Source organism: Cynocephalus volans, chromosome 13, assembly GCF_027409185.1.
Source record: "Cynocephalus volans isolate mCynVol1 chromosome 13, mCynVol1.pri, whole genome shotgun sequence".
Classification (NCBI taxonomy): Eukaryota; Metazoa; Chordata; class Mammalia; order Dermoptera; family Cynocephalidae; genus Cynocephalus; species Cynocephalus volans.
Genome location: NC_084472.1, coordinates 75,051,469 through 75,077,515, shown reverse-complemented (window position 1 = coordinate 75,077,515; position 26,047 = coordinate 75,051,469). Strand labels below are relative to the sequence as shown.

Below are 26,047 nucleotides of genomic sequence, written 5' to 3'. Positions count from 1 at the left end.
GGATTACAGAAACAATCACAAATTAATTCCTAACAAGCTGCATGACATTATAGTTGCCCCCTCAAAAGATATTTGTATTCTTGCCCAAGTCTATACTTAAAAGTGCTATTAATCTTAAAATTATGTGCAGTCATTTCGTTTTTTCTTTCCCTCCTTCCAAGGGTTATTACTTACCTATTTGCTGAATAGGTTGTTGTGGCTTTAAGATCATAAAGGAGAACAAGAGATGAATTTTTAAAAGGGGGCTTTCATACGAAGTAGCCTGCTGGTTCTGCTCTGTGTGGATTCCATTAAAGTCTTGTTCTCTGGATTTGATTCCTTTCCCCTCCTACCTTCCATAGTAAATGTAAATAAATATTTTGTTCCTTTCCCCCTCCTCCTTATTGGTTTCCTATACCAGACTATGAATCCTCCTCTTCCCCCACCCCCTCTCCTGGCTGCCACTGTCCTCACCTCCACACCACCAGGCGCTGCTGCTGCTGGAATGGGACCAAGGCCTACGGCAGGATCCACTGACCAGATTGCACATTTACGGCCTCAGACTCGCCCCAGCGTGTAAGTGAGGGTGTCATTTATTACTGCTTAAGCATTCATTTAAAATTAAGTCCAAATAGCAGAGGTGGAGAAACACCTTTCTGGTATGAGCCAGTGACAGGCTTATGGCTCACCAAGTGGTTTGTGTTCTGCAGACTTCTATCTGGTCATGCATATAATTAGGAAACTGCTGAAACAAAATAGGTCTAATGCATGAGCTTGCTTGGTAGCTATCTTGCTAAGTAAAGGCCTTTCATAGTTTAGGGAAACATGCTGTTTGCTTCTTTATAATATACGAGTACGGAACTACCTTTTTTGTTTGAGCTTTTTGTCTTCATTTTCATTCCTTGCTTTAGGACAGTAAGGGACAGGAAGATATCCACACAACTCAGATCTAGATCTAGTTGGAGTATGCATGTAAAAATTCCCTAGCAATCAGTATCCAAAAATTTCTCATTATCCTGTTCAGGGTTTTCTGATGGCAGAATACAACTAGATTTTTGTGGATCCTACATTATGTGAATTTATACACGAACAGTTTAGAGCACTGGTAAGAACTATAAGTTAGTGTTGCCTGCCTGGTTTCTGTGTGTTGGTAGGCACAATTACCTTGCATTGTGGAATTGTTTCGCACTCTCTATGATCTAGACTTTGTTTTCCTTTGACCTTTTCAAACTCAATCTTCTTCGTGGCTGAGCATATGAGCATATAAAAGCAGGTGCAGCTCAAGCTTCCAGGTTCAGCTTGCATGTGGAAGGCAGCATGTTGTGCTTCCCAGTGGACTTCATACAATATGTCCATGTGGGGCTACTTCCCAAGTCTAAAAAGGGCCATTTGAGGAGCTCAGTTTTCCTGGTGGGTACCTAATCTTTAGCAGCAAGTTAGGCAGTCTTGGAAGCTGCATTAATTCTTCCACAGTACACAAATACCATTTGGTGGGATAGTCACTTCCACACTGGGAGGAGCAGGTTCAGCAGTTCTTAATCAGGAAGGCTTCTGCCTACATTTAAAACGTAGACAGCAAAACCTCTTTCAAAGGAGAGTTGCCAGTGCAATTTACAGGTTAAAGGGTTATACTTTATGTTTACATTTGTACAAAATACTCAAGACTTTGTAGCAAAGAAGAGTTTTGAGCATCTTGGGGTTTTTCTGTTTTACTCAGCCTGAAATCAAATTTTTTTTTCTATTCTAGGTATGTTGCTATATATCCATATACTCCCCGGAAAGAGGATGAGCTAGAGCTGAGAAAAGGGGAGATGTTTTTAGTGTTTGAACGTTGCCAGGATGGCTGGTTCAAAGGCACATCAATGCATACCAGCAAGATAGGGGTTTTTCCTGGCAATTATGTGGCACCAGTTACAAGGTATGGTTTTGAGTAAATGGCTTAAGTTCTAAACAGAGAAGCTTTGTTCTTTTCCATGGTTTTCGGCCTGTCAGATTCTTTCTCACATTTTAACTGCCTGTTACATACCAAAAGTTTCTAAAATTTATATCTATATTTGTTAAAATTCCTTCTAACTCTAAAATTCTTAGTATACTTTTCAAATGGATACATGTGAAATTATAGGTTTCTACCAATGAATGTACTGGGTTTCAAGTTATTTGCTTTATTTTATATGTGAGAAGATTCAACTACACCAGTTTCAGTATTTCTCTACTAGAAAATAAAAAGCATGGTGTTTAATATAAACAAAAGCTATATTATTAATATTTATATGTTTATATAATGCTTACTAGGTGCCAGGTAGGCAGATTTCTAAATGCATTACACCATAAGTCCTTAAACAACTCATTGATGTAGTTGCTGTTATTATCCCCATTTAATAGACAAAGAAATTGAGGCACAGAGAGATTAAATAAATGGTCTGAGGTACATAGTGAGGAAGTGCTCAAACATGGGAGGTCTGGGTCTGTATTTCATTAACTTGGTGATTACCTCTGAATTCTTAATTTCTATGATACAGTTAGAAATAAAATTCCTAAAATATGGCATAGATTCTTCTCAACTGAGGGTGACTTTGCTCCCCAGGAGACATTTGGTAATACCTGGATGTATTTCTGATTGTCACAGGTTGGGATGGGAGCTACTGCTGGCATGTAGTGGACAAAGGCCAAAGATGCCACTAAACATCATACAATACATAGGACAGTCTCCCACAACAAAGAGTAATCTGGCCCAAAATGTTACCAAGATTGAGAAACCCTGTTAAAGGGTGATAGGAGCTTTCAATATACAAAATTTTCTTTATGTAAAGATAATTCACCTTCTGGTCACTGAGGAAACTAGCCTTGGAAACTGAATAAAATGAAATCAGTACTGAGGAAGGCCCTGGTTTTCGACCACTGGACTGTTAATAAATGGTCTAGGTTTAACTGTGTTAAAACATTCCTCAAAGTCTCTATTTTAAACAAATAGCTTAATGAACTGACATTTGTCAGCCATTGGTCTTGAATTGTAGGTCAGCCAGCAGCCTAATCAAATGAAAATCACTATTGTTGCAGATGGTGACAGAATATTAGCTTTAATTTGACTTGGAAATTTTTAATCAATATTCTTTTCTGTATATGTTAAAATCTACATTCAGGATACAGTTCATCTCGAAAATGGCAGATAGAACCTCCCTGGTGCAAAAAAAAAAAAAAGGAAAGAAAAGAATAATAATGAATAAGGGGAATACAACAAACAATAAAAAATGAAGTTAAATAAAGTAAAATATTTTTATAAGATTCAAAAACTAATTATTGTAAGTCTCTTTGCTTGTTTAACTCTGGAGAAATGCTTACTGACAGTTAATTTTCTGTTATCTAGCATGGTATTAATTAGGATGCTCGGGTTAATGAACTTTGTTTGTTTTGCCTGCTGTGCCATACAGGGATCAAACCCTGGACCTTCATGTTATCAGAACCACGCTCTAACCAACTAAGCTAACTGGCCAGCCAAATGAAATATTTTACATAGTAGAAAGTTACTATATACAGTTATGGTCTTTTAAACGAATTTAGAAAATTAAAATAATACGTTATGCAAAACTACATTGAAATTAATTAAATTCAGTAAATAGTTGTTTAGACCTGGCTATAGCTCTATAACTGTGCAAATCCTGGAGGCATAGGAAAGAACCATTTCACACCGGCCCTGGCTTCAAGGCACTTTTACTGAGTCAGCAGTATTTAGTAAGGAATTTATTAAATAATACACTCCATTTTGCAATCAAGGGCCAAAGTAAAAAAATGTGTAGAACATAAAAACAAAATGAAGGAAGAAATCCACGTGAAACAGAATCATGAGGTCTTAAACCTCAGCCTTAGGCAAAGCTTCTTGAAATGACAGGATTTGTGCTGGGTTTTGAAACATAAATGATATTAAAATAGGTCAAGAGAATCCAGAAAGGGCATTCCAAGAATGTATGTACATTGTGTGTTCACACATGTGTGTATACAAATACTTGTGTGATGTGGGGCTGGAGGCAAGTAGGGAGAATATCAGTAAACAGGAACAAAGCCAAGGAAATGTGGATATTATAAGGGGACACACCTGGCTTATTCACCAAGCAGGAGAATTCAGTCAGGATGTTCGGCCTTGGTATGGAAAGCTGACTGCAGTAACTATATTCTTGAGCGGAGTATGATGTGTTGTTTCTGTTGACTCACAGTATACTTCAAGACCTTTCTCTGCTTCAGGACCATCATTACTTTGAATTTGCTATTCTTAGACTTTGTAAAAATAACTCCATTCACTTTTTTAAATGTTCTGTCTTTAAAGCTCTGAGTCATTTTTCTTGCGTTTAATTGTCCTGTCTCCCATTTTGCTGATGGATTGGCCTTTCTATATTTCTGTCTTGGCAGGGCGGTGACAAATGCTTCCCAAGCTAAAGTCTGTATGTCTTCTGCTGGTCAGACTAGTCGGGGGGTGACTATGGTCAGTCCTTCCACTGCAGGAGGACCTGCCCAGAAGCTCCAGGGAAATGGTGTGACTGGGAGTCCCAGTGTCATCCCCACAGCCGTGGTTTCTGCAGCTCACATCCAGACAAGTCCTCAGGCTAAGGTCTTGTTGCACATGACTGGGCAAATGACAGTCAACCAGGCCCGCAATGCTGTGAGGACAGGTAAGGAGGAAACCAGACTGGAACATTATCAGGAAAAAGGTTTACCTGCCTAATATCAGATCTTTTATGACAGATGTTGAGAGAAGTAGGTGTAATAGTAAAAGAAACAGGAGCCGGCTCAATGGCACTTTATTATATCTCTTTATTTGGGATAAGCCTGCCCTGCATGCTGATTCAAGCCTGACCTACAGATCTAGAGTCTGGAGGAAATTAGGCTGATCCTAAGAATATCAATAGTACTTGAAAATATGACTTCTATGGTCAAGATCATATGATCCCAAATCTCACTGCTACTAGCTGTGTGACCACTGCGTGAAACTCTGCTAACCAGTGTGCTGATTCTTTTTGATAAACTTAGTAACAAGTTTGTTTCAGACCTAATGGGATCTTAAATAGCTTTCTTAACTTCTGTAGCACTGAAAACCTACCAGGAGTCTAGAGTAACAATGCTGAGGTAAACTAAAGCCTTGTGAACTCTGTCAGAAAAACACAAAAGAAGGAAAATGGTTAATAAAAGGACTAGAGGCCAGTGTGGTTGACACTATGGAGTACCATATGGAGACTGGGTCGGTGTCTCTAATGCTGTGGAAAGACTTTCTTGGTAACTAAAGGTTCTTGGGATTATAGCTAAGCTTCCAGGCACTCAACGTATTCCAGGGCTGACCTGGAAGGAAAATAGTGTCTAGGGTTTAAGTGCTTTTAAACCACCATAGATCCGTTCCTTATTGTAATACATGCAATAGCGACCTCTCATTATGGTCTTATGCAGTGAAATGATTCATGTTTTAGTGAGCAGCGTTTATTAGAAAGTTGAATTTTGCTGTGTTCCCTTCTGTCATCTCATAGTTGCAGCACACAACCAAGAACGCCCTACGGCAGCCGTGACACCCATCCAGGTACAGAATGCTGCCTGTCTCGGCCCGGCATCTGTGGGCCCGCCCCATCATTCGTTGGCCGCCACACAACCCCCGCCTTCAGTGGCAGGCCCTGCCGCCCATGTTGCTGCCATCAGCATCAGTCGAGCCAATGCCCCTCAGGCTTGTGCCACAGCTGCTTCTCTCACCTCCCCAAGCATCGCCACTGCCTCTCTGGAGACTGAGCCCAGTGGCCGGACGATGGCCATTCTCCCTGGACTTCCCACATCTCCTGACAGTGCTTCATCAGCTTGTGGAAACAGCTCAACAACCAAACCAGACAAGGATAGTAAAGTAAGACTGACTTCCTGTTTCCCTGCCTATGTCGTGTCCCACAGTTTCTAGCTAATGAAAGGACCCTTTGTTCAACAGTCCTTTAAATGCTTACCATGTGCAAGTCACTGTGCTGGGTGCTGGGAATACAGTGGGGAAGAAACTCAGGCACCATGCCGTTCTCTTATCTAGAACTTGTGTTCCTCTGCATTTAAACACCCCTAGTTGCCAGGCCCTGTGTTGGATGAAAGGGAGACCACAGTCACTCCTGAATGAGACTTAGTCAAGTCATCCTTGTGCAGCTTACAGTCTCATGGAGGAATTTCCTTTCCACTTTACTCATTCATTCATCATTTGCTGTCCTCATTCTTCGTCTTACTGTTAATAGTTCTGTAAAAAATAAATAAATAAATAAAAATTAGTAAATGAGGGGGTTGAAACTGTTGATCAGAACGTTTATTTGTGGATTTATTTTACCTACAGTTCATCTAACGATAATCAGCTTGGTTCCTTGAGAGACAGGACTTAAAATATAGGGAAAAAACATTTTCTAAATCCATAGGTTTATAAAAAAATCTCTCACTTGGGGCTAAATTTCAAAGAAAATAAAAATGGAAAGCAGTGTTTGAAAGACTAACTTGTGGTTGGGTTTAGAGACAAGTGGTTGGAGGCAAGAAAAATTGATAGTGATTAAGTATGAACAGAAAGAGAAGAGATGATAATAAGGTCTGGATGGTTATATTGTAACCATGACTTTTTCCTCAATATTTCATGCATTTTCTCTGAAGCTCTATACCAGTTCTGAGAAGCTCTAGGGTAATCATAAACTCTTAGCCACCTGGTTCAGGGGTAATGTATGTCGCTTTATTTAAATGGTTAGGTAAGCCTGTAAACAGGAGTTTATAAGGAAATAAACTTTACAGCCTACTAAAAAGTTAATGTGTAATTGTTGGGTTAACATGGGAGTCTTTGAAAAAGATTGGTATCTGTTCAGTGTTTATAATTAACTATATTAAACTTATACTCAAGATGACATATTCAACTTTGTTAATATCGTTAAAAGAATTATATTTATTGTTTAAATTTTAAGGTTTGGGAACAGTGTGTCTTAGGGCCCTTGTCACTGATGAGAACAGGAGCTCCTCAGCTCCTGCCCTCCTATGTAGAATTCATTGAATCTCAGACGCTTGAAAGGTACCCATAGTTGACAGAATAATGGCTTCACAAAGATGTCCACCTTCTAATCCCTGAAACCTTCAAATATGTTTCCTAGAATGGCAAAAAGGACTTTGCAAATGTGATAAAATTAAGAGTCCTGAGAAAAGGGGATTAGCTTGGATTATCTGGGTAAGTAAGTCCAATATAATCACAAGGGTCTTTATAAAAGGGAAGCAGGAAGGTCAGGGCAGAAAAGGAGATGTGACAGTGAAGCAGAGGAGATGTGAGAAGGGGCCGCAAGCCAAGGAATGCAGGCAGCCTCTAGAATCTGGAAAGGCAAGGAGACAAACTCTACCTTATGGCCTCCAGAAGGAATGCAGCCCTCCCAACACATTGATTTTTCAGACCTGTTTTTACCACAGAGTTTGTGGTAATTTGTTACAGCAGCAACTAATACAGGACCTTAAGGGTCATCCTGTTGAGTACTCATCCCTGACAAATGGCCACTGGCCTCTGCTTGGACACGCCGTTAACCTTATGAGTGCCCTAGACTGAGTGGCCCATGCCATCTTCAGACAACTCAAACGTAACTCAACCTTCTGTCCTCATTCTTTATTTTGAGAGCCACATAGAAAGTGTTGAACTCCTTCCTGCGTATTTGTAGGGTTGTCTTTCCCCTTGTGTCTTCTTTTTTCAAGGCTATACTCTTGAAGTTTTTTTCATTTATTCTTTATGTCACAGATTTCAAATTTTTCCTTCTTAAATCTACTACCTCATTTTACGTTCTAAGTCCACTAAAAAGACTTCTGTTGATTGAAACAAATTCTGTAATTCCATGATTATTGTCACTTAAACAATCATGAATTCTCACAACTATAGTGTCATTAGCCCATATTCCTCTGTCACATCTACGTTGATATCATGGGAGAACTTGCCAGATGCCATGTTGAGATCCAAATGTCTTTTATATTCTCCCATCCAAACAGTTTCCCAGTTGTCTCCTAATTTCTGCTGTTACTTACTGTTAGCATGTGTCTCCTGGAAGAGTTTCCTCCTCAGTCTCGTTTCCTTTTCTAAGTGCTTATAAACCTTTCATTTAATACTATTCTAGAATTTCCCAGATGGTCTGCGAAGTGCTTTGTTGTCTTCCTTTTGAAAACTAGGACTACACATGCCTTTCTTTGCCTGTTGAGTTAACCCTGATCCCAGATTCACCAGGATCTCTCAAAGATTATTGGTTGCATTGTGGCTGTTAATTTTCTCTGTACTTTGGGGTGAATTCAGCCTGTCCAGGAGTAGTCATGTGCTCTTTAAATCCCAATCTCTTCACCCATTTCCCTCTCATCAAGATTTATTCTTCCCTTCCAGTCTGAAGATTATTCCTTTTCTTCTTGCCATGTGAGAACCACCGTCCACCCCAAACAGCAGGTCTGTGTCTTTCTTGTTCTTCTTGTTTCAAACCTAACTTTCAAACAGCTCTTTTAAAAAAAATTTTTTTTCTTTGGCATTTTTGCAAGTTTAAGCTCATTCTGATCATTAGCCTTCTAAAATGGCTATGGGCCATGTTACATTCTTTGTTATGAACCCTTCTCTTGATCTTTTTGTGCATGTCCTTTAAAAATTTTAGTCCATTAGGCTGCTCCCTGGGGGACCACATTGGTACCTTCAGATACTTCTACATTTTCATGGGCAAGGATAATTTGCAATTGTATGGTTAGAATTTCATTTTTGAGAGCTCTCCCATTCCTCTTGAAGTATCTTTCCTTTTAAATTTCATGCATATATTTTCTTTGAACTTTCAGAATCAGTTCTTTTCAACTTTAGAGTTCAAACCTGACTATCGCCAGCTTCTCTCGGTGCTTTCTTCCAAGTTCTTGAGATTTCTTCTTCATCAGCTGAGCATTTCCACCCTGTCTTGTCTCTGTGTTTCCCCCCAGTTGATTAAAATTAGATGCAAAGTTGCAGTTGGCTCAACTTTCTGTTAGATTAAATTATCAGAGAATCAAGGAAAAAGTGTATTGGAGATTCCAGTTTTACTTGAGACTTGCAGTAAATACCTATGTGTTGGACAATGACCTCGTTAATTCTAGCTTCCCTCATCATTTTGGGATCATCATCATTCATTTACCTAGACCTATGAGGTCGTCCATGGTGTTTCCCCCCAAATGATGGCCTGTCGATTGCCCTCTCCTTTTCTCTGTTCCCAGATGCTCTTTAGTGGACCACCACTGGTGTTCCACAGAGGCATATACCTTTGCGCTGTACACACGGGACTATTGCACTCCTCTCTTGACTGGGCTGTTCCTTTTGAACAGTATTTTATTTGGAAATCCTATCTCACAAAGTCTCAGGGATCTCTGGAAGCTGTGTTTTTGTCCCTGAATTAAAATCTCTAATTTTGGTATATGTGCTCTGTATGAGTATTTGATAAACAGGCATCTGAAACTCTATATTTTCAAACATCATCTCAGTTATTTCTTATTTGAGAGCCTGTAAGCCAGTTAGTCTTCTTTCTCTGTGACCCTGATGTCTTCCACAGTGATCAGTCTGACAGCTTTATCTGGATATTCTTCTAACTTCATACTCAATCCAAAGGCTTCATGATTTGATCAACTAGTCTCCAGGCAAATGTGTTGCCCAATCTTGATGAGATACTTATGTATGTATATTTTATTGTGTTCTTATTATAAGAAAGTTTTAATTATCCATATTTATTTAGAAGTTTGAGAAAATACAGATATACAAACAGAAGGCCTAAATATCGCCTAAGATTTCAAAGAAAACTAATATTACAGTGAGTATATGCTTTCTTTCCCTATATACCAACATATAACAAATATTATTTTGGTATATTAAGCTTTCATCCAGAAAATATGGTCTTTTTCTTCAGCACAATCATGTAATTGCTCTAATATTTTCTAAATCCTATCCCTCACTTCAGAAAAAGATAAGGAACCACTTCTGGGGTCCCTGTCTATCCCAAGCACATCCATTTCTTATCCCTTACTTTGTAGTCTCTAGAGATGCTTTGTAAGTCTTTTCTGACATTGTCTTTTATTCCCACATGAATCAGCCGGGGGGGGGTGTTGGTTAGCATGCACTCTGCCATATCCTGGACAAGTTCCTGAAAGGGAGCAGTCCTACATATGAACCATAAAAGGTCAACATTTAGTACCTCAAGCTCCCCACCCCCAAATTCCTAATGACTCTCTCCCTTAAGGAGCCAACCACAGGTTTTATTCAATAAATCAGCTAATGTTTGAGGACCTTTCCTGTTATTCTTGGTTTTGTTAAGCAGAAGGTCCTATCTGGTTTTTAAGTGTTCATTTTCTTTTATTTTGAATACTTTCCCTAAAGTCCGTTACTGATCCTTTTCTCTGCTCAAATGATTTTCCTTCCTTCAAGTTCCTATTTTGTTGTCAGAAATAAGGTCATGTTGTGTTTCACCATCTAATTTTGTTAAGGAGAAGCCCACCCTCCCTGGTAAGTGACCACTGTCACTGTGCCTCCCCCTGCTGACAGCAGGGGTTCAGACCAGGTCTTGACAGCGCAGATCTGCACACACAGTTCAGTAAAGGGCAACCTTTGTGATCTGCAGCCGTTAGGTAAATGTGTCTGCTCTTAGTACTCCACGGAGTAGATGTGCTTCTACAGGTGTTGCCTGTACTGAACTTGCAGAACTGAAGAGCCTTGACCAGCAACGTGATTTTAGGTTAACTTAGAGAGCTTTAGGTAATGAGAATAATAATTGATTTCTGTCTCACTAGGTTGTTGTGAGGAACAAATATGGAAATGATTGTGAAGCATTTAAAAAGATTATTGAACCTGATTGTGTTTAACCATCTCTGGAATTTCATATGGCCCTTCCCTTCCCCCTACTATGCCCTTCCTTAAAGACTCCCTCTATCTCAGACAGCACCCCCTTGTCATTCTCTCTCCCCTTACTCTGCTGTATTTTTCTGCAGAGAACCTCTTTTACAGCCATGTTTGTGTCTCTGCTGGAGAATGTGAACTGCTTGTTGTCTTGTTCACTAATGTATTCCCAGAGCCTAGCACATTGCCTGGTTCGTATTACCACTCAAATATTTGTTGAAAGTATGAGTAATTATTATTAGACAGTCTCATGAATTAATTTTTTGAGATTCCTTCGCTAAGGACATAGAGGATTATTGGGAGCCTGACTGTGTAGATTACTGAGGACCTTTGACCCAGAAAGACTATTGATCTTTTGTTCATTTCTGTATACGTCTAAGGGCATAGCAGGGAATAAAGAGGAAGTCTTAATGGGTAGAATGTTGTCAATTGTGAGTTACTCAAATAAAGTTTATTTTTGCTTAGGAAGGAGCTCTGATTTGATGTTTCCCACATTGTACTCATCCTCTGTTATATAGCTAATAGGAGGGTACTAAGTTGATGTTCAGAAATTATTTTGTATGTGAAAATTACTCTTTTTGGTTATTTGGTGATTATTTTCTGACAGTTTTTTTTTTATATATGTGATGCTGTTTTAAATCATCAGATCTTCTGAAGAGAACATTATGACTATAAAAACATCATTTCATCTACTTGGAAAACTCATGGGAGATGAATTGTAAAGGTTTATGTTAAATGGTAGGCCCCTTTTTTATGTGTGCTAACATTACATTTTTAAAATTGCTTTGCTGCAGTGTAGTCTTTATTAATTCATTCATAGTTTTCATTTCTGCCATTGGATTTTGAAAAAACAACGGTGTCCTTAGATGATAAGTGTCTGAGTTTGCAAAATTATCTCTCTCAAGTGGTACATTGTTCTGCTGACATAGAAAACATCAGAATATGATATGAAAAGCATGGTTCCCTGGAACTAGGGAGGCATCTTTCCTGTATTAGTTCCCGCAGCCCTGCCCCCTGCCCCCTGCCCTTGCCATGATACCTAATCCTCAGCCTTCTGCTCTGTGTTTAGTCAGCATCAGTTGAGATGATAACACATCCCTTAGAAGTCATTAAAGCAAGCTGTATTTAATGTGTTTAATCATTTGGATGAATCAAGTCATCTTTCTTCTTAATCACTTTAAAGGCTGTTCCCTAAGTGCTATTCAGTTATCTGATATTTTTTGAGTGCTTAGAATTGCTTTTAAGAAATGTCTTTCTCGCTGTGGCTTGCTGAGATTGTAATTTATCAATGGACTTGATGTTCTCACTGGATCTGCAGGGTTCCAGGGATTAGAGCACTTTCTTACAATGATGTTAAGCTTGGCAGGAGTAGCTGGAAGTTGCAGCTGACCCCTACCTTACACATGTAAGATATTGGATGTTATTCTTTCCCAGTTATTTCTTGGCCCCCCAGACCTGAGGCTCTCTACAAGAAGTGTGGCAGTCGTATTGGCACGTGTTTAGTCAGGCTCTTCATTGACTCCTGTGTAGAGGGAAGGCCTTTTTTTCCTCTGGATATGGGAAATCCAAAATATCCTCTTTTGTTTATTTAGCCCTGGCACTAGCTAAATATTTTCCTTTCCTTACACTGGTCTCATCCTTTTCCATTTTCTTGTCTTGGCAGCTTTAGTAGGTACGGGGCTATGCATTAGGCACTGGGTGAGACACAAAGGTGTATAAGTTATGGTCACACACTCCATTGGGCAGTCCAAGTCTGTGGGGTCATTTATTAGAATGCACATAGTAGCCACTTGGAAGATATGACGTTGCGAGAGTGAAGCAAAAGCCAGTAGGGTGAGTTGAGGTCAGACCTTGAAAAGAAATGCAAAAGGATCTTTCTCAGCATGGGAGAGGGAGTGGGAGAATCAACTGGTTCTGCTCATCTGTAGCCCAGGTCAAGAGGATACAGAGATGACCTTAGCACTCACTTTCCCATTTCTTGCCCATGAGTTAACATGTACTCCGAGCAGCTTTAGGTAAATGAGAACTATGGTATAATTTCCCTGAGATGCTTGCTTATCATCTAACAGATGATTGCTTTTGTCTCCTTTTTTCTGCCATCTGTCTCTAATGGAACTGTGTTCTTATGGATTTAGATTTATTTACCCAAGGGGTTTTTACTGAATCCGAACTAACTCATATTCCCAAGAAAAAATCCTCAGTGTTTTATCTCCTGTGGGTCCTTCATAATTCTATTTCCCTGTTAGTGAATCTTAATAATTCCAATTTGCCTAAAGAGTTTGCTGAAGAAATAGTTCTCTCTGAAATGTTTCATTTTCAGACAGTGTTTCCATTCGGAGGACTTGATGTGGTTGACATCTTAGTAAAACAATTTAAAATGATGATGTTAAGCTCGGTCATCAGAAAAAAAATTGATGCTTAGGGTTTGGGAATGAAGGATAGCTGGCTCGAGATCTGGTTTTTCTAGCAGAGCAAAGAGGGAAAGTGTCAAAAGAGACAAAAGTTCAAGAGATGGCTTCTGTGGAATGAGATTGCTGGAAAAAAACCTCTTAATTGTACATTTGCTTGCAAAAAGAGACATAATATGTTTATGAATATATTAAAGCTTTCCTTAAAATGTTGTAGAGTTGTGTTTGGGTTTCTAATCACATAGGAACTTGCAAAAGAAATGGTTTGACTTCTGTTATTATTGGCTTTTTAAATTTAATAAAGGCAGTGGCATGTGAGAAGTGGTTTAGCCCTTAACGCTGATCAAGGTATCACTACGTGTAATAAGGCTTAAGTCTGTGGATGTGGAGTGAAGTGCCGTTAGGTTTACATTTAATTCACCATACAGTCAGCTCTCTCACAATAATTAGAGATAAGATAGGCAGAATTTCAGAAAATTAAATCCATAATCTGAAATTTCCATTTTATCCTAAAACGTCTACTGTTTTTTTTTTTTTTTACCAAACCTGAGATGTGAATTGGTGAAGTTTTTGTTTTACATCCTTTGTATCTACTCATCCTACCTCACTAGAAGATAGTAATGAACCATGGAATGTGCAAAACAAAAACATGCAGGCAGAAAGCGAGGAGGAGAGGCACCACAGGTTAACACCACACAACACCTGGCAGCCAAATTGTGAATAAGCAAACATCAACAGAAACAATCTTAGAAGATCAAATCAGTAATCGAATTTGCAAGGCTATGTAGATTACAACAGAAATAGTACTGCCCGTCTCCAACTAATGTTCACATTTTTCTTTTCTAGAAAGAAAAAAAGGGTTTGCTGAAGTTGCTTTCTGGCGCCTCCACTAAACGGAAGCCACGAGTGTCCCCTCCAGCATCACCCACCCTGGAAGTGGAGTTGGGTGGCGGCGAGTTGCCTCTGCAGGGAGCAGTGGGACCTGAGCTGCCGCTAGGGAGCGGGCACGGCAGAGCTGGCTGCCCCGTGGACGGTGATGGCCCAGTGTCAACAGCGGCGGCAGGTGCAGCCCCAGCCCAGGAAGCTTTTCATCGCAAGGCAAGCTCCCTGGACTCCGCTGTGCCCATTGCTCCACCTCCTCGTCAGGCGTGTTCCTCCCTGGGTCCTGTCATGAATGAGTCTAGGCCTGTTGTTTGTGAAAGGTGAGTTCAGTGTCGTTCCAGGAAGAAGCTAAGAAATGGACAGCAAGCTTTATGCTGGAATATTTATTCTGATATTTGAGAGAGTTCTTCACATCCTCCTAAATATTCTTATCTGAATTCATAATTATCAGACACTGACTTTTTTCTACCACTCGCTGCAGCATACTCTAGTCTCCTTTTTCCTCCCGTGTTCCTCACCTTGGTTAGGTTCCCAGCCTTCTTTTCCTTTATTTTCTCTAGTCAACCACTGCAGATTGTGTCCACATGAAATTCATCAGTCACTGGAAACTTGTTCATATTTACTGACTTCTTCTTGCCTCTATTCGATCATCAGCAGTCACTCCCTTTTTTATCGTTTGTCTTTTTTGTTAAAGGTTTACATCATTGCCAGCTAAGAGAATTCTCTTCTTACTCTTCCTGAGCCAGAAGAGTGTGACTGACTTCTCATCCTAGTTCTGTTGCCTCCTAACCTAGTGACTTGGTTCAATTACACTCAGAATAATGAGCCCAGTTCTAGTGATTTTAGCCTCTGGAGTTCTAGGAGTATGGTAGGAAAGAAAATATGTTTAATAAGACAAATATCTACTAAGATTATATAAACTAAAAAATGAAGTGTTTGTTGCCCAGGAAAACATCAGGAAGTACACTAAAAATAGTGGACTATTTTCACATAACATATAAATATGTAAACATTCATTTTAAGTGTCATCTGTTTTATTCTGCAAGCTTCATTTCTTCTGTACCTGCATTTCAAAAATAAAGCAAATTTCTAATTTGTGGAGGTGTTGCCTTTTTAGTAGCATTTTCTATGTCACTGATTTGAAATCTTACTATAAAGTGTTATACCTTAAAATGACAACTCAGACTGGCTGGTTAGCTCAGTTGATTAGAGCATGGTGTTCATAAAACCAAGGTCAAAGGTTCAGATTCCCATACTGGCCAGCTGCAAAAAATAAAATGATATAAAATGACAATCATCTTACTTCTGTATGTCATATGGAGTCATATGAACATTTTTACCCAGCAGAATCTAAGGTTTTCATTCACATGATTTTTTTGGCACACTTTTTTACTGTGAAGGCTGGCAGGTTAACTCAGTTGGTTAGAGTGTGGTGTTATAACACCGAGGTTCAGATCCCCATACCAGCCAGCTGCCAAAAACATAAATAAAAAGTAAGCTACTGAAATTGGAAAAGAATAAACTTCAAACAACCTATGTGCATTAAGTACAAAGTACACAAATTATATATTTTTATAGTGAGATGAAATAATTTTCAGTAGTTCTACCAGTTTTGAAATGAAACATTACCCTAAAAAAGTGTTTCTTCCCTACAAGCGAGATCATTCTTTCTTCTCATCTATTGTGTTCTTAGTAAAGCTTTTAAATTTTGTCCTGAATTCACTTAATCTCTTATTCTGAGAGTCAGCCTTTTTTTTTCTGCACTGTTACTCTGCTTTCCAGGGATAGTGCCTCTGTCTCTGGAGTTAGTCCAGTTACTTGTCTACTTTCTTTTGGTCACGAAGACTCCCTCTCTCCCTACAGGCATTGATTTGCAATTTTTCCTTCATGCCCTGAGGGTCTCTCTCCCCTTTCCCCTGTCATTTGTGGTGTTTGTGTGACTGTTTTGAGTGATGGTTCACTTTGCCCAGACTCTCCCTAGGCTCAGCTGGGGCCTTGCTGCCTCTCTCCCCAATTGTGCTTTCCTTTTCAGTTGCCAGATGTCCTCAATCTCTGTGGCTTCTGCATTCCAGCTCCCTCCTCTTAAAGGAGCTCATTTCTAACAGCAGTCTCCTGCTGTTCAGTACAGCTGAAAAGGAGAAATCTCTAAGGTAGACAGGTGATGGCATTTTAGGGCGCAAGGGATGCCCATTAATATAGGGAACGTGGAGAATTTAATGATGGGACAGATGGGCATGGGCACTCTGGAATTCTCTGGCAGGTTTTTTATATAGCCATTTCCATTTTTACAAGTGGGAAAGGGGTCTGTGGAGAAGACTTCTGCCCGTTTATATTTTTATAATCCCTGTGTTCAGTGGAGTATTAAACATAATAGCCAGCCTGACCAACTTTCCACAGGCCTTTGCCTTAATACAATGATGGTAATAGTATTTATATAACTTGAATTCTTAGGCCTCCCTGACTGTAAAAACAACAGGAAAAATGTGGAAACATAGGAAAATATTCTATTATCCACTGGGAATGAACTTTTTTGGTTAATAGAAAGCTACCAAGTATATAATTTAGGGATTAACTGTTTCTGTATTTCAAACATTTTAATACAATAAAAAGTACCTAATGCTAAAAATGAAGGAAAAATGAACTTCCACATCAGTATGCCTCAGAAAGCATTTGGGATCTTACATCACCACTCTTGCCTTGGCAAAATGCAGAAGCCCAGACTTCTTTTGGTAGAACTTTTACTGATAGAATTTCATAGAAATATTTTTCAATGTATACTGTTGGGACAATATGAGATAGGATTCATACAGATTATAATGAGAACAAGCATAAAATTTCCTCTCAAACCATGATCCTGTCCCATAAATCTAAAGTAAAAGAATGTGACTACAGCAGCCAGTGCTGGGAAGAAGTGTTCACGTGATTTAAAGACTTAAGCAATCTCATAATAAGGAAGGATGAACCTTGAAGTGTATTGACAGGTCTTGGTGTCAGCCAAGAGAATTCTCTGAGGAACAGAAGGATCCTTTTGTGTTTGTTAGAGAGACTGACTAAAACAAGCAAGAAGTAGTGTTATATCCTGGAGGCAGAAAATGTATAATTGATGACAGCAGAAGTAATAGAACAAATATTTTAGGCTCTATTTTAGAGGGATTGAGAAGAAATAATTAGGAAATTGCAAAGAGAAAATGGAAATAAAATATTTCAGAAGGGCAAATAAAAGTATGTGTGACAGGTTTTCTTTTTCTTCTCCTATAACAAATTCTAAGGGCTTAGAAAGTCATAGCAAGTCATCTCTGTGTGTATTTTTAAATTTAAGAAATAAAGTGATGACCACATACCTATAAGCCCATATCCTAAATTGGAAAAGAACTTATGATCTTTGATCAGGGATTAAGCTAGAACACTTGGAAACATACAAACTGGATAAAGATAGATTTATAGAAAGGCAGTCAGCTTTAACCAGCATGATTAATTTCTTTGAGACAGTGACAATGAAGCCAGTGGGCAAAGCAATGGACATAATTTATTTGGACTTCAAGCAAGCTACAAAGTGAGCTAGTATGGTTTTGCCAGTGAAATTCTTAATTGGATATTAGATTGCTGTGGCAACTGGCAGAAAGCAATAAATGGTGATTCACCCAGACCAGGGTGATGGACATAGTGCCTCCCAGAGCCACAGGAGGGCCAGTTTGGGCTATACCAGAGGAGATTAGAAACAAAAATATGTGAACTACAGAGAGGCCAGAAAAATAAAGGAAATAGAAAGTTTATACTAATAAAAAATTGCAAGTGCTCATTCATAAGGAAGCTGGAATACCATAGCCCAAACCAGGAAGATTGGCAAGACTTTGTTTCTTCAGTTCCATCCTGGTAACTATCACCAAAAGCTTAGTAAAGATCACACAGCCAAGAAGAGGCAGAGGTCCACTCAGTGCCAAGTTTGTGAGCCACCCCATTGCTTAATTCAAAAGCAACAGGGGGTGCTTTCCAACAATCAAGGTACCAGTCAGCTTTGCATGATTTTTTCTTTTCTTTTTTTAACTAATCTTTCCATTATTTTTATTCATTCATTCATTCATCTGATTATTTAAAAAAATTTTCAAGAGTATAATTCATTGGCTTTATGTATATTCACACTGTTATGCAACCACTCACCACTGCCCATCTCTAGAACTCTTTCATCATTCTAAACTGAAACTCTGTAGCCATTAAACACTAACTCTTCATTTCCCCCTCCGCCCAGGCTCTGGCAACCACAGTTCTACTTTATATCTCTATGAGTAACTTTTCTAGGTACCTCGTAAGTGGAATCATACAATATTTGTCCTTTGTATATGGCTTACTTCACTTAGCATAATGTTTTCAAGGTTCATCTATATTGTAGCATGTGTCAGAATTTCGTTCCTCTTTAAGGAGATTTGTACATTAAAAAAAATAGTTTTAGTATACAATTAGGCCTTTTTGTCATTTGACATGCCTATTAAGAATTATCATATGTATGATGCTAATTAGTTTGAGGCATGTAGAGTATATTTAGCATCATCTCACCCCTCAAGCAGCTTGTGGTCTGGTCTGTTTCTAAATGAAACAGGGACACAGATGGTAATAATACAATATAGAATGTGCTAAGTGCTATAGAAGTATACGTGGAGGCCTTGGGATTTAGTCAAGCATGAAATTACTTCCAGCCGTGGGGCTACAGATTTGACAGGGGAGAATTAGAGCCAGGCTTTGAGAGATTGATAGGGTGTGGATGGGCGGAGATACTGTCAAAGGAAATTCCCAGTGCAAAGAAACATGTGAGCCAAGGTATGGAGTGGGAGAAGTAAGGACCATATTTGGGGGAGATGTTCAGATTTAGGGGAGTGTTTGGTACATTCATGGTGGTAATAGTAGCTGTAGCTATAAAGAGAGATTAAGGCCAAGTCATTGAGAGCTTTGCATACCAGACTAAGGATTAACCTTACAGGCATTGGGAAGCTGTTAATGATTTTTCAGCAATGGTTAGCTATAATAGAGTTGCTACTTAAGAATATTTATTAATATGTGAGTTCTATGTACAATGGATTGGGAACAGGAAGAGATTTGAGGCAGGAGGGACAGATTAGTTGACAAGGTGGAAGGTAATGAGGTCATCAGCCAGGATGGTGACAATGAAGGAGTGAATGGAGTACAGATTTTGAAGGTGGATCAGCAGGTCCCATGGAGGTCCTAGAAGAGTAATCTTTGACTCCTGAGGTTCAGCACCAGCGTAATCCAAATGAGGCAGAGGGTGGAGCAGATGTAAAGAGCCTCGGCAGCTGTGCTTTACATCTGTTTCTTGGTCTGTAAACATTCTACTTGGCAAAACCTTTCAATGCCTGAGATAGTTGGCCAGTAGTGCCTAGTATTTGGCCTTACTAATCTGTGTTAGAAATTGCTGTGCAAACTACCTCACAGGGCTCAAGGCCAGGATAGGGCTGGAAGATTTCTAAGTAGAGTGCGTTACTGCTGCACCTGGTAATCTTCATACGATCAAGACTGTGTCACAGTTTCCATTATGCACATGGTTTCTCATTCCATCCCCTAGAGGTTTATAACTTAGCAATGAAAATTCGCTCCTACTGGGAACTTGGCAGGAAGATTATGTTCTTAACCCAGCAGCAGTTCTAGTTAAAAAAAATTTTTTGACAAATTGGTTTAGTGCATTTTATAAAATGCAAATATTAATCTAATTCACTTCAAGTTTTTCAAGAACTATTTTTGTTCCATTTCACCTTTAAGGAAACTTGCAGAGAATCAGTAGGGTATACATCTCATGAAAGATCTGTTCTGAATATGTTTTGAGTCACTTGTACATTTTTTTTCCAAAATTGTAAAGCTCTGCTTAAATTTTAACTTGCCACAAATAGCAGCTACATCATTGCTTTTTACATAGGTTTTTAGCATATTGGCATCAGACTTGAGAAATCTCATCTGGATCCTCCCTTCAGATAAAGTCATGGTGAAATTATTTGTCTTGCTTTTAAAGATGTCAGAGAAGAGATCCCAAAACCCTAACTCTAAAATTCATCAAATCTCAGTTTGTCAAGAATCAGGGATTCCCGAGTTTGTTTCCTGGTTAGAAGTGCCAGCCACCAACTGGCCTATCCTTCGCCTCCTTGAAGTGCCCAGGCCCCTGCCTACTCTTGTCTAAGCCATAGGATCATAATGGGATCTAACATTTTGGGGTTTTGGCTGGCCTGTGGCTCACTTGGGAGAGTGCAGTGCTGATAACACCAAGGCCATGGGTTCGGATTCCATATAGGGATGGCCAGTTAGCTCACTGGGTGAGCGTGGTGCTGACAACACAAAGTCAAGGGTTAAGATCCCCTTACCAGTCATCTTTATATGGGGAAAAAAAAATATGTGTCAGACACTATACTCAGAGAATCACACTTATAAATCTCACTACACTACATTTTAAATACTTGTTTAACTCATTTGAGTCCTATTGTACATAAGAGGAAACTGAGACCAAAAGAGCTGAGACAACTGGCCCTAAATTAAGCTGTTCTGGAATGACCTGAAAGGCTATGTCAGCCCCCAGGCCAGGACTTCTCCCACAGTGCAATGACTCCTCCTTCATTTCATGCTTGATTGAACCCTGAGCCTTGTGGTCTCTAAATATTCATTTTGGATTAGCTGAACCTTTCTTGGAAATGATAAGCCAGACTCTGTGCTATGCTTTTGCTTCAGGTCTTGGAGGGTAATTTGGTCCCTGTTCCCAAAGGAGCTCAGGAATCGTTTGGGCAGCTGCTTAGCCTTTGCAGAGGTGCTTTTTCTGGAATTCTTGCTATGGTCTTTCTTAATGTGAGTGGATTCTGGTTTTTATGGGATAGAGATTGGTGAAAAGACCAGACTCTAATGGGTTTCAGAAGTTTTGGGGCAGACCTATAGCATTTGTTCTATTATTTTGGGGGGTTGTGGGGGAAGTGGCTGGGTGGTACAGGGATCCGAACCCTTGACCGTGGTGTTAAGCTAACTGGCCAGCCCGTGGCTGTCATTTTTAATCCATAGCATTCTTCTCTCGCAGTCAAGAGTGGTCCTGTGAGACTATCAACTTATTCTTTGACTTTGGAACCAAATGAAAGTAGAAACTCAATCACCTTTATGACTGAATACTCATTACTTAGCATCAAATAGAGAAAGATGTGTATCCACATTTATTTGTTATCTGTTGCTGTGTAACAAATTAACTCCAAAACTTAGTGGCATAAAACAATAATAAACATTTATTATCTCACAGTTTCTGTGGGTTCAGTAATTAGGAAGCAGCTTATCTGGATGGTTCTAGCTTAGGGTATTTCTTGAACTTGCAGTCAAGATGTCAGCCTGAGATGAAGGCTTGGTTGGGGCTGGAGGATCCACTTCCAAGGTGGCTCATCCGCATCACCGATGGCTGGTTGGTTTTGGCTTTTGGAAAGAGGCCTCAGTTCCTTACCATGTGGTCCTCCCTGTAGGGATGTTTGAGTGTCCTCACAACATGGCAGCTGATTTTTCCCCAGAGTGAAAGATCTAAGTGAAAGTAAAGTGGAAGCCACAATGCCTTTTAAAATCATACACTGTCATTTTTGAAATACTTTATTGGTCACACAGGCCATCCCTACACATTATGGGAAGAGACTACACAAGAGTATGAATCCAGGAGGCAAGGATCACTGGGACTGTATTCAAGGTTGGCTACCGTACACCACCATTTTTGCCCCCTTTGGTTAGGAAAAGCAAGAGAGGAGTAAAGGAGAGAAATACTGCTGGAAAAATAAAGAAGAATAAAAGGATATGGCACATAAAACAAAAGTCACCGTAATTCCACATAGGGAGACTAAGGAGCATAGAGGCAGGCAGATAGATATTATTAAACCAACAAGGGCAGGCTGGTTGGCTCAGTTGTTTAGAGCATTTGTGTAACACCAAGGTCAAGGGTTCGGATTCCCTACCAACCAGTCACCAAAAACAAAACAAAAAAACCCAACAAGGTTTCTGGCTTCTTAAAGTGACAATTACACCTTTTCCCACTGATATCTGAGTTGAGAACTAAGGAGAAACATACACAGATATCAGAATAATGAATGTCAACCTCATTACTGATGGTGTTGGATTGAATTTGTGGCTGCAGTCCTCCCCTTCATGTCTGGACCTTGGGACAACCTTCCTGAGAGAGAATTTGGGTATGTAGAGTAGATGAACTTCCTCAGGATTGTTTGCCCATGTCAAACTCCAATTTAAGGGACACAGAGACTTTCAGACCCACCTCCAGAAAGTAGGCCTACCCCTGACCTCTGACCCATGACTCCTCTGTGCCTGCAACACACAGAGGCAAAACAGAACCCACACAGCCTGTAGGCAGGTAGTTCAGAGAGGGCTGAACCCATCAGCTCAACTCCTCCCAATCTCTCTAATGATATGTGCACTCCTATCTTCTGAGAGAAGAGGGAGGGACAGAAATGGTTCCTCTCCTGGGAAGCGGAACAAAACTTGCCTTCTGTATGACCAAGATACAAACATTGAGAAGGGGTGAGAATGGCTGTTCCTGGAAAGGTCACTCTAACAAACCAGTCTGGGCCATCAGTAGTGGATCGATACACATATCCAAACCCTGTCTTTGTTAATACCAAGTCTCTACTAAACAGAGAGTAGTTGTGTTTTGAGTTGTTTCACAAACAGTTATAAACATGTTCATGCTATTTCCTATCCTGTTTATGTTGAAGTCTCGTGCACACTAATAGTACACCATTTTTATCACTTGAACAACCTTAACTAAAATTTCTCTCTCTTTTGTAGGCACAGGGTCGTGGTTTCCTATCCTCCTCAGAGCGAGGCAGAACTTGAACTTAAAGAAGGGGATATTGTGTTTGTTCATAAAAAACGAGAGGATGGCTGGTTCAAAGGCACATTACAACGTAATGGGAAAACTGGCCTTTTCCCAGGAAGCTTCGTGGAAAACATCTGAGGAGACTAACACTGAGAAGGCTTCATATCACATCACAACAAAATAGCACAAAGCAATTTAATGGGAAGAGCACATGTGTGGACTTCCAGATGGTCAGGACATGAGTGAAGGGTTGTTGTGTAACTCCAGTGCCCCCAGCACAGTTACACCAGCGAGCAGAGTGGAGAAGGTGGTGTGTGGGTGCCCTCGCTCCGGAGTCTGATGTGTCAGGTGTGCCTTGTACTGTCTCATGTACTCTGCAGAAAAACTTTTTTTTTTAAATATATGTAATTAAAATGGACAATTGTTTACAAGGCTTAACTAATTTATTTGCTTTTTTAAACTTGAACTTTTCTTATAACAGATAAATTCTTTGGATTATGATTTTAAGAAATTATTAATTTATGAAATGATAGCTAAGGAGAAGCTGGATTATCTCCTATTAAGAGCAAGAGATTCTTTTTGACATAGAATGCAACACTCCCCCTCCCCCACCCCACCCCCCCATTATATTTTGGCATTATGTTTTGCTTCTTTAAGACAGAAATGCCATTCTCTAATTTGGTTTTCCTCTTTGGGAAACCAAACGTACAACTGAATCAGTATCAATAAGGGCCTGGGGTAGGGAGACAGAAACTTGAGAGAAGTTAGTGATTCCCTGTCTTTCTAATTGGTCAAGAATCACTCTTAAGACCTAGTCCTCAATTTAATTTTGTGGGTTTTTAATTTTCCTAGAATGAAATCAGTGAAGTGATAAGGAAGATAAAGCACAAACCCTTGAACAAAAATGTATTCAGAAGTGTATTTAGTTTTATAACAGATGAAACTCAATTCAGTGGTTGGAAGGTAGGAGAAATTGAAGTTGTCTGAGAATGGCTATGAAACGTAATTTCCCATTTTACCCCAAGTGATCTGCATGCCCAGGACACAATAAAACATTTGTGAGATAGTGGTGGTAAGTGATGCACTTGTGTTAAAGTCAAAGGCTGTTAAGAAACACTGTGAAAAGTTTACATTCATCCATTGTGATTCTTTCCCCACCGTCTTGCATGTGTTACTGGATTCCCACAGTAATGTAGACTGTGCATGGTGTGTATATTTCATTGCAATTTCCTGTTGAGGTTAGTTTGCACTCAGAATTGACCGACAACACAAGGGGTGTAAAATAAACAGTATTCTCTTCTCTGCTCCAAAGCCACTACTGACCAAGGTCTCTTGAGTGCACTTGCTGCCTCTCTGGCTATGGCATCCATTAGCCATTACTCAAGTCATTAGTGAAAATGCTCTTTTATGTCCTTCCAGCAGATAGATCTAAAGGACAAGTTTATGCAGGAAACTTCTCCTGTGACTGTTCTATTGAAGCTCTGGAAGGCTTGGCGGGAGTGAATATGCCCACACCTTACAACTGTGGCAGGATCCAGCTGAGCCTGTCTTCTTATATCCATTCTTTGATGTCACTGGCTTCTTCCACCAGTTTCATTATGGTGCCACGCAGTCGTGCGTCTGGGTAGTCCTGGAAACGAAAGGAGGGAAGACAAACTGGTAGGAAGATTGTTACCACAGTTTTCTCCTGAGAAATCAGTCAATAAATAAATCTTTTCATTTTTTTACCTTTAAGAATTAAAACTGGGAAATAGAAACATGAACTGAAAAGTCTTCTTGCAATAGCAAGAGTTTCATGGTCTTAAAAAGATATATTATGTGGTTGAAAATGAAATCATTCCTAAATTAACCATTTATATATATATATATATATATATATATATATATATATATATATATATATATATATATGTAAAACACTGTACATTATGTTCCTGTGTGTTGGATTTTTTAAAAATACTTTACTTGGATATTCATGTAATATATAAAGGTTTGGTGAGATGAACTTTAGTTAGAAAAAAAAAAGCTGGCATCAGCTTTCTTCTGTGTAAGTTGACACCAATGTGTCATAATATTCTTTATTTTGGGAAATTAGTGTATTTTATAAAAATTTTAAAAAGTAAAAAGACTACTACAGGTTAAGATAATTTTTTTTACCTGTCTTTTCTCCATATTTTAAGCTATGTGATTGAAGTACCTCTGTTAATAGTATCCTGGTATAAAATTTCATCTGTTAATAGATATTAGGTAATATAATGTATGGGTTTTATATTGGTTTTTTGGAGACAGTAGGTGGAGATTTTGTAACAAGGACTTGTTACACAGTGATATGGTGATGATAAAATTGCAATTTATCATTTGTTTTCATGTTAATAATTTGAGGACTGGATAAAAGGTTTCAAAATTAAAATTTGATGTTCAACCTTTATGTTTCCTTTGAATCAATCCTTAAAATTTTGTTTTTGTTTTTGTTTTAAACCTGGGACACATTTGACTTAATTTCACAAAACTTCTTCACATACACCTCAAACAGAAAATGTCTACAAGAATCAAATTTTTTTTGAAATTTTTTATTTTTTATTCTTAATTGACACATCATAGTTGTACATGTATATGGGATATAATGAGGTGTTTGGGTACATGCATACAGTGTGCAGTGATCAAATTCAGGTAATTAGTATATACATCACCTTAAACATTTGTCATTTCTTTGTGTTGGGAACATTCAACATCCGCTTTTCTAGCTATTTGAAATTATGCAATGACTTGTTGTTAACTGTAGTCACCCTATGGTGCTGTAAAACACTAGAACTTACTCCTCCTTTCTAGCTGAGGTTTTGTATCTGTTGACCAACTTCTCCCTACCTCCCTGGGCCCCCTCCCTTCCCAGCCTCTAGTAACTATTATACAAGAATCAGTTTGGTGGTTATGATACATTTTACTCCTTCAACTAAGAAGCATTTTTTTTAGCTTCCCAAGAAGCTTAAAGTCTTCTTAAAATCATTTGTGTAGTCTGACAGGGTCTGCATAACACTTCTGTTCCCGCCTCCCCCTTCAGGTTTA

General features: G+C 39.2%; 1 protein-coding gene across 2 annotated transcripts in view; it reads left to right on the top strand.

Annotated features, from left to right (window-relative positions):
• Positions 1–23,405, top strand: part of SH3RF1 (SH3 domain containing ring finger 1) — a 164,720-nt gene extending 141,315 nt beyond the window's left edge. For both annotated transcript variants that reach the window (XM_063077065.1, XM_063077066.1), the window contains exons 7-12: positions 401–555; positions 1,727–1,897; positions 4,381–4,640; positions 5,487–5,848; positions 14,113–14,468; positions 22,954–23,405. In XM_063077065.1, the coding sequence (XP_062933135.1) occupies positions 401–555; positions 1,727–1,897; positions 4,381–4,640; positions 5,487–5,848; positions 14,113–14,468; positions 22,954–23,122 (1,473 nt within the window). In that variant the 3' untranslated portion in view covers positions 23,123–23,405. The remainder of the gene's footprint in view (positions 1–400; positions 556–1,726; positions 1,898–4,380; positions 4,641–5,486; positions 5,849–14,112; positions 14,469–22,953) is intronic.
• The last annotated feature ends 2,642 nt before the right edge of the window (positions 23,406–26,047 follow it).